Here is an 8,130-nt window from a genome sequence, read left to right as displayed (position 1 = left end):
AGGATTTTGGGTCTGCTGATCTTTGGAATTGGAATGATGATAGAATTCTTCCAGAGATCAGGAACCACTGCTGAGTCCAAGCAGAGCTGGAAAAGTCTTTGAAACACTTGACTCAGTTGATCTGCACAGTGTTTCAGTGTCCGTCCACATATTCCATCTGGCCCTTTAGCTTTGTTTACCTTAATCTCTTTCAAATGTTTAGCTACTGACTGCGTGGAGACGTCCAGTGGATGTCCAGGTAAGAGTGAATCTGATAGCTCCTTAAGTTCAGCACTAAAATCCTGAGAGTCAAACCGACAGAAGAACTTATTTGCCTCGTCTGGCAGGGAGTCATGGCTACTATTTCCTATTTGTATATTTTTAGGGGCTGTATTGTTGTTCATCCCGGACATAATTTTAATTCCTTTCCAGGCTGAGCGCATGTCCCCTTGATTATATTTATCTGCTATTTTATTCTTATAGTTTAGCCTTGAAGTAGTTTAGAGCATCCCAATCAGTACATTCAAATGAGCCTCTAAGGGCCTCAATGTTGTTTTCTGACCAGACCTTGGATGTCTTTATGGTTGGTTTTTCCCTTTTAATGACTGGTTGGTATGCAGGGGCCAGCAGAACTGCGTTGTGTTCCGTAAGTCCCAGGCCCGGTAGCGGGAAGGATCTATATGCTCTGGGAACAGAGCTGTAGCATTTATCCAGCACCTTGTTGAGTCGTGTAGGGCAATCAATATACCGGTGGTATGCAGGTAAGACACCATCCAGCTGACAGTGATTGAAGTCGCCTAGGAGAAATTTAGGTGCATCTGTTGATATTTTGGCCATCTTGTTTACCATGTTCACTATAACTTCCAGTGCATTGTTCATGTTGGCATGTTGGATGTACACTACTGCATACATGAGTTCCGGGAACTCTCTTGATAGGTAATGCGGGCGAAGAGACAGTCAGCATTTCTATGTCAGCTGTACATATTGTGTCCCGTACATTTCGCAATTATGCCACATCAATGTGGAACGCCCTACCCAAAGCTGTAAAGGAATGTAAATCACTACCCACTTTCAAAACCACTCTCAAAGAACACCTACGGGAGACTGCAATTCGAAACTGGCCCCTGTAAATGTCCTAACCCAACCCCCTCCAATGTACAGTAAATGACCAAGTATGGTTTCGTCAATATTCCAATGTACAGTTTTGCTTGTACAGTTGTACAGTGTCCCCCCCCCCCCCCAACCACCTCCAATGTACAGTCCCCCCCCCCCCCACCTACCCAACCTCCTCCAATGTAGTTTCTACGTCAAATGTATATACTCTCTTTTCTGGACTCTTTTTGTATCACAAACAGTACTGTATTTGCAAATCTGGCATGTCAAATGTATAGATGTAGCAGTAGCCTACTGTCTATCTGTATGTCGTGTATGTCATATATGTTATGATGAATTGAAAATGGGGGACCCTGATGTAAACAAGCACACGCAGCTGTAATGAAGGTCAAGTGCAATTAGTCTCGAAAAGAACATGATGCGTACTTATTTATCTGATAAAAAAGGTCATGTTCCGAGCTTTCCAGTTTATTAGGAGGGCAATTCCCCCCAACTACACCAAAAACCCTCTAATGTAGTTTCTTCCCCTTCGGATTTCTGATGTTCTCTCTTTCTTACACAGTACCGTATATTTGTATGTCATAAAAAAGGAGGACCCTTATGTAAACAAGACAAGTCTTTTTCTGGTCTTCATCCTCTTAGCAGTTGTTTGTATTGAGCTGTACTGTATTGCTGCAATCTGTTAATAAAGTTTTCAATCAATCTATATAAGTGCAGATAACAAGCACCGGTTACAGCTGTGCTAAAGATAGGTATGATCATATATTTGCATTATACGTCTTATAGAAGTGATGCATTTAGCTTAACAATCTTGGCATAGAAATGATAGCTTCACATCTACTGTAGTCCACAACTAATAATCTATATGTACCTGGTCTCTGTCCCCCTCATGTGGCAAAAGTAATTTATGTTGCAAATTCCATCTGCTGTGGGTGACCATTCTCTCTGGGCAGCTCCGTCCATTTGGAAACAATTTCAAGTGAATTTTACAGGTACCAAGAATCGTGTTTGGCTTAAGTCATATACATTATCATGTTCTCATCCAACACAGAATTTCAAATACATATACAAATATTCATTATAGCTTTGAGTTTCTGGAATATGAGTTACCGCTGGCCAGTATGACTTACTAGTACTACCATAGTGTCTTTATACCTGCATCACTGTACATAATACTATAACACTGTACATACATCCGATTAGCACTATTACTCAGTAGTACTCATTTATATATTTTATATCCAATTTAATCACCCGTACATTGTATATTGCACTTTACTGTTACATTTGCACTCTGGTTGGATGCCAAACTTCTTTTCATTGTACTGTACTTGTGCTGTATGATGACATACATTTGAATCTAATCTAAATAGGCTCTAATTGGCCTCTGCCACAGTGGATGTATCGTGTGCATTATGAAACAATCACGCATGCCAGAAGCATGTTTGCAAACATCTTTGCACTTTAATATTTTCTCCAAAACAGACAACTAATTTCTTTTTACACTATGTAAATAAGAAATAAACACTTTTGATAGCATAAAGAAAAGATATATGTAGAAAAAGTATTAAAAGTTTTTTTTGGGATGTCTCAATTAAATGAAAGCAGCTGCTTCTGTTACTTTGAATGTTAACGTGAAATGTTTATGAACTACTATAGACACAAAACAAGGAGCCTTGCAGAGCATGTTGGGCTAGCAATTGTGTTCCGCACCAAACAAAGTGGCTTAGGATAGAAGTGTCCATCTTCACCCTTTACCGTTAAACCTGAATCATCATGGGTTTGACACTGGCAGATGGACACAAAAAGCAATGAAAAAAAACAATAACAATAACAACATTGTACATGAGAACTTGGAGTCCTCATACCAACAATTTGCAATACAAATTGGTACAGAAGGCTTTAACATTTTGTCCCCCCAAAAAAGTGTGTTCATACAGTGCCCTCGAGAATTCTTGGCACCCTGGGTAAATATGAACCAAAAAAAGGCAGTGAAAAAAAAATTCATTGGCGTTTATCAGCTTGATCTGACTCTGCATTTGAGAGCAAACGTGGGCAACGTGGCTCAGGAGGTAGAGCGGCTGTCTGATAATCAGAAGGTTCCCGGTTCAATTCCGGCTCCTCCTGGCAGTGTGTCGAAGTGTAAGCAAGACACTTAACCCCTAACGAGCAGGTTGGCACCTTGCATGGTGTGAGTGAATGGATGAATGGGAGGCATAAGTTGTAAAGCGCTTTGGATAAGCACCATATAAAAGCGGTCCATTTAGACATTAAACTTTTTTCACAATTTCACAATCGTTAGCAACCTGAGAAATTATTTTGAACAAAATCTAATAGTATATTCTGAGTCTTAGGGTACTCTTATTTGGTCATTCATGATAATCTATCTTTCCTGCTAATAAAGCAAAGACCAATGCCAACATTTGGATGGAACTTGGTGGGATTAGGTGTACAGTACTCAAACAGTATGGGTTAGGTAGTGGTGTTATTTTGTCCAGTCCCTGAGGATTCAAAGAACATAAATAGTCACCCTCCTGTCACTGTAAGTGAAAGTAATGTTAGGTACTACTATGGAAGTCAGTGGAGAATTCAGACAGGAAAAAGTCACTGAAATGTCACATTAATAAACTGCCACAGATTTTTGGCAACATTATATTTCTTATTATATCAAGAGTAATCAATAAAATAAGACGTTTGACACCTAAATGGAAATACATCTGTCGTTCTGGTAAAAGGCAGGAGCTAAAACAATGACATCCAATCAAACGAATGACCAAGTCAAATGATAGGAACAAGCGAGCAGTCTATCAAACCCTCTAGTGACACACAGTTGCACGCGTACACACATAGCTGTCTCCTAGCTACCTAGCAGGGCGTGGTTTTGGAGGCATCCTGATGCGTTCTGATGGGAAGGGCGTTGTCCAATGCGGTTTATGAAAATATTTCTAAATATATAAAGTTCTACCCAAAATCAACGGCCGCTTAAACTTGGCGACAGCAGGGTGATTTAGATTTTCTTGGAACCCTCTGGGACTCCTACATAATCCAGTACTGTGCTTGAGTATTCTAACACAGAGATGAATATTCAGAGAGCCCACTGTACACCTAAAATCCCATTCAAATGTATAAATGACCACTTTTAAAAGAGTACACAAAGACTCTCAGAATTTCTCAGGGTGCTAATGATGCAAAATATTTGTATTTATTTTAGAATAAAAAAAATCTTTAAACTATTTTAACTGTGCGGTGCAGCAGACATTGTGCTCGTCACCAACACAAGAGACACCGGGTTCGAATCCGGCTGTCGGCGTTGCCTCCGGCTTGGGCCGGCCGTCATACTAACTCAATTGGCAGAATTAGCGGGTGGAAGTCGATGGGTGGTAATCTGGACGTTGTGGACAGCGACTCCTACAGGTCGGTTGGGGGACGCCTGCACAGCAGAGACAGGAAATGGCGGGGTAGTGTGAGCCTCCCACACATTACACCTCGCCAATGAGAGTCCGGCAGGGGAAAAGATGTGACGGGCTGCCTCCTTGTGTATCGGAGGGGACACGTGATGCAAGGCTTCTATCCTCCCTACAATCGGCCAGTGGGGGGCATATGCGAGCAACGTTCAAGACAGGGGAGGGGAGAATTGGCACAGCGAAATTAGGATGGGAGAAAAATAGAAAAAAAAATACAATTTTGACTTAGATTTCTCTCATATTTTGAGCGTTAAATCAAGCTGATAAAAAACTATTCTTTTTATATACCACATTTACCCAGGTGCCAAGAATTGTTGAGGGCACTGGAAATTGAATCCTTTCAACCCTATTCAGGAAGACAACCACGGCTCTCTGTCACAGCTTGTAGAATACATTGGAAAAACATAAGAGCAGAGATGCAATGGACATTAGGATTATCCACAGGACAGAGAGAAAACCTATTCTAATGACTCACGCAAAACTCCCAATAATGACATGACATTTATTGAAATAAACAATACAGGTTGTTTTTTTCTCTTGATTAAAATAATACATTTGTTTGAACACATAATAAGCAATTGGGCGAGTAAAGCCCAAGGATCTGGGGGAAAAGGTTGTGTTTTAAAGATGGCCGACACTGTTGGGAGTCATTAGTCTCCTAGCTCGTAGCACTAGTAGCTGTATGTTCTTGTCCTCTCCAGCCGGTCTTATGAAGACCGCTGTAGCACTGAGACATATAAATGCGAGTGTTTACAAGCAGAGAGAGCTCGACATCCAGAGTAACCACCACACACAGAAACAATGCAATACCTGGAAGGGCACCGACATTTCGCTGCCAAAATCTTCCAACAAATGCAAAAGCATAATAGCATTACAAAACAATCCTTCCCCTAAAGTTCCTTATCTGGCCACAGCTAAGGCTCAAGCAAGTCCACCTACACGGCTTGGTTTTTAAAGCAATGTTCAGGTTCATTGCAACTTAAAAGAGAGATCTCCTTATTGGCCATCGGCGGCCCCGTGCAATCCTGAATTGGCCCCTCACTCTTTTCTCGATCCTCCGGTTGGAGGATCGAGAAAAGAGGGCGGTTCAATTCTCCGCTAGAGTGACCCTGTTTGACAGTGATCCCCTCCGATATCAGTACATTCGTTACCCTCGCTCCGTCTCCCCAAGGTGCAAGCTGGGCTTGAAAGAGGACTACCTCAAGCCACATTGGGGAAAAACACAAAAAGAACAAATGAGTGAATGTCACTCAACTTGTCTCTGGTAAATAATTAGTAAAAGTTGTTCTTAAATGTTAAACATCTCTTAAAAACAACTAAAGGGGAAGGGGGTTTACAGCATAGAGGGAGACAGGGCTGGTACGTTCATTCCACCTGGACATTTGTAGTGTTTATTTTTTATAAAAAAAATTCCTCCTGGTTTTATTAACTTGTTGTGCCCTCTTTGACGAGAGTTCTTCAATCTCAGCTCTTGGCAAAGTGGGATTGACCCTTTTCTATCGGTCCCCGTTCAGAGTCGCTGGTAGGGCGCAACTTGCGCACTTGTGTGGTCTCTCCGGAGAGACGGGGAGGGGAGATGGGAGGGTTCCCATTTCCAAACTCCCCACTCACTAACCTAGGGAGGGACAGAGACTCCAAAACCTATGCAGCAAATATACACCTTTATGAATATCGGTAAAGAATAAATATTAAAAAATTATTGAAAAGATTAAAATAAAAAAGATTAAATAAAAAATTAAAGAAAATTATGCAAACACATGCCACTCCTGCTCTGGAACTTCCATGCATGTGGATTATTTACAAATTGAAAAATAGAGACTTGCTTTTTTTTTTTTTTAAACATCCCTCCTCCCTCACTCCAGGGAAATGTCTTGCCCCTTTGCGGTCAGCCAATCAACATTCAGCAACCCAGACGAGGAGTTTGCTGACTTCTAGCGGACATGGCCCAGGACAATTAAAGCAGTGTTTTAGAAATATTTTTCACACTAATGCAAAAATACAAATAAATAAAAATTAACTCAAAATCAAAACATAATAGATCCACAAGAAAAGAAAAAAAAACATAAAAGAGGAAAGTAAGATAGTTGAGGTGTTACAATACAAGCCAAGATGTATTTGTTTTAGTTGGATTATCTGCTTCCTCAGATTCCACTCTGTTGCTAACAACACTGTAGTACACTTAATCTTTTATTTAATTATTGTTACTTTACCTTTTTATTTAAATAGAATTAACTTTTGAAGATTTTGTTAAACAAATCCAGGGGAGAAAAAAATTATGCAAAAGTGGTTGGTTTTGCTCAGGGAGAGGCGTCAAAGAGGCACTGTGTTTAATTGCATCAGCGCTCTAGTTTGTAGAGATACTCAAGAGTCCATTGCATGGGAGACGTGTCCTCAATCCTCAATGTACTCCCACAGGTCCTTCTCGTAGCCTTCGTGCACATGCTGTAACAGCACCCTACGCCTGCTCTCACAGTATCTGAAGACAAGAAGGAGAAGGCTGTTAAGAGACTGAGAACACTCAGGAGAGGAGGAGAGACTGAGACCACTCAGGAGAGGAGGAGAGACTGAGACCACTCAGGAGAGGAGGAGAGACTGAGACCACTCAGGAGAGGAGAGACAGACCACTGAGGAGAGGAGGAGACAGCCCACTCAGGAGAGGAGGAGAGACTGAGACCACTCAGGAGAGAAGAGACTGAGACCACTCAGGAGAGGAGGAGATACTGAGACCACTCAGGAGAGGAGGAGAGACAGACCACTCAGGAGAGGAGGAGAGACCGACCACTCAGGAGAGGAGGAGAGACTGAGACCACTCAGGAGAGGAGGAGACAGACCACTCAGGAGAGGAGGAGAGACAGACCACTCAGGAGAGGAGGAGACAGACCACTCAGGAGAGGAGGAGAGACTGAGACCACTCAGGAGAGGAGGAGAGACTGAGACCACTCAGGAGAGGAGGAGAGACTGAGACCACTCAGGAGAGGAGGAGAGACTGAGACCACTCAGGAGAGGAGAAGAGACTGAGACCACTCAGGAGAGGAGGAGAGACTGAGACCACTCAGGAGAGGAGAGACTGAGACCACTCAGGAGAGGAGGAGAGACTGAGACCACTCAGGAGAGACTGAGACCACTCAGGAGAGGAGGAGAGACTGAGACCACTCAGGAGAGGAGGAGGAGAGACAGACCACTCAGGGAGGGAGAGGAGGAGAGACTAAGACCATTCAGGGAGGGAGAGGAGGAGAGACTGAGACCACTCAGGAGAGGAGGAGAGACTGAGACCACTCAGGAGAGGAGGAGAGACTGAGACCACTCAGGGAGGGAGAGGAGGAGAGACTGAGACCACTCAGGAAGGGAGAGGAGGAGAGACTGAGACCACTCAGGAGAGGAGGAGAGACTGAGACCACTCAGGGAGGGAGAGGAGGAGAGACTGAGACCACTCAGGGAGGGAGAGGAGGAGAGACTGAGACCACGCAGGGAGGGAGAGGAGAAGAGACTGAGACCACACAGGGAGGGAGAGGAGGAGAGACTGAGACCACTCAGGGAGGGAGAGGAGGAGAGACTGAGACCACTCAGGGAGGGA

The 8,130-nt window shown here is 43.1% G+C and overlaps 1 protein-coding gene across 1 annotated transcript in view; it reads right to left on the bottom strand.

Moving 5' to 3' along the window:
- Window positions 1–2,572: 2,572 nt before the first annotated feature.
- Window positions 2,573–8,130, bottom strand: part of arih1 (ariadne ubiquitin-conjugating enzyme E2 binding protein homolog 1) — a 36,852-nt gene continuing 31,294 nt past the window's right edge. The window contains exon 14 of the mRNA XM_084335437.1: window positions 2,573–7,032. Coding sequence (XP_084191563.1) covers window positions 6,948–7,032 — 85 coding nt within the window. The 3' untranslated portion in view covers window positions 2,573–6,947. The remainder of the gene's footprint in view (window positions 7,033–8,130) is intronic.

The sequence above is a fragment of the Notolepis coatsorum genome (assembly GCF_963971535.1).
Source record: "Notolepis coatsorum genome assembly, chromosome: 18".
In the NCBI taxonomy this organism is placed as follows: Eukaryota; Metazoa; Chordata; class Actinopteri; order Aulopiformes; family Paralepididae; genus Notolepis; species Notolepis coatsorum.
The sequence above is the reverse complement of the archived record's forward strand: the minus strand, read 5'-3'. Positions and strand labels throughout refer to the sequence as shown.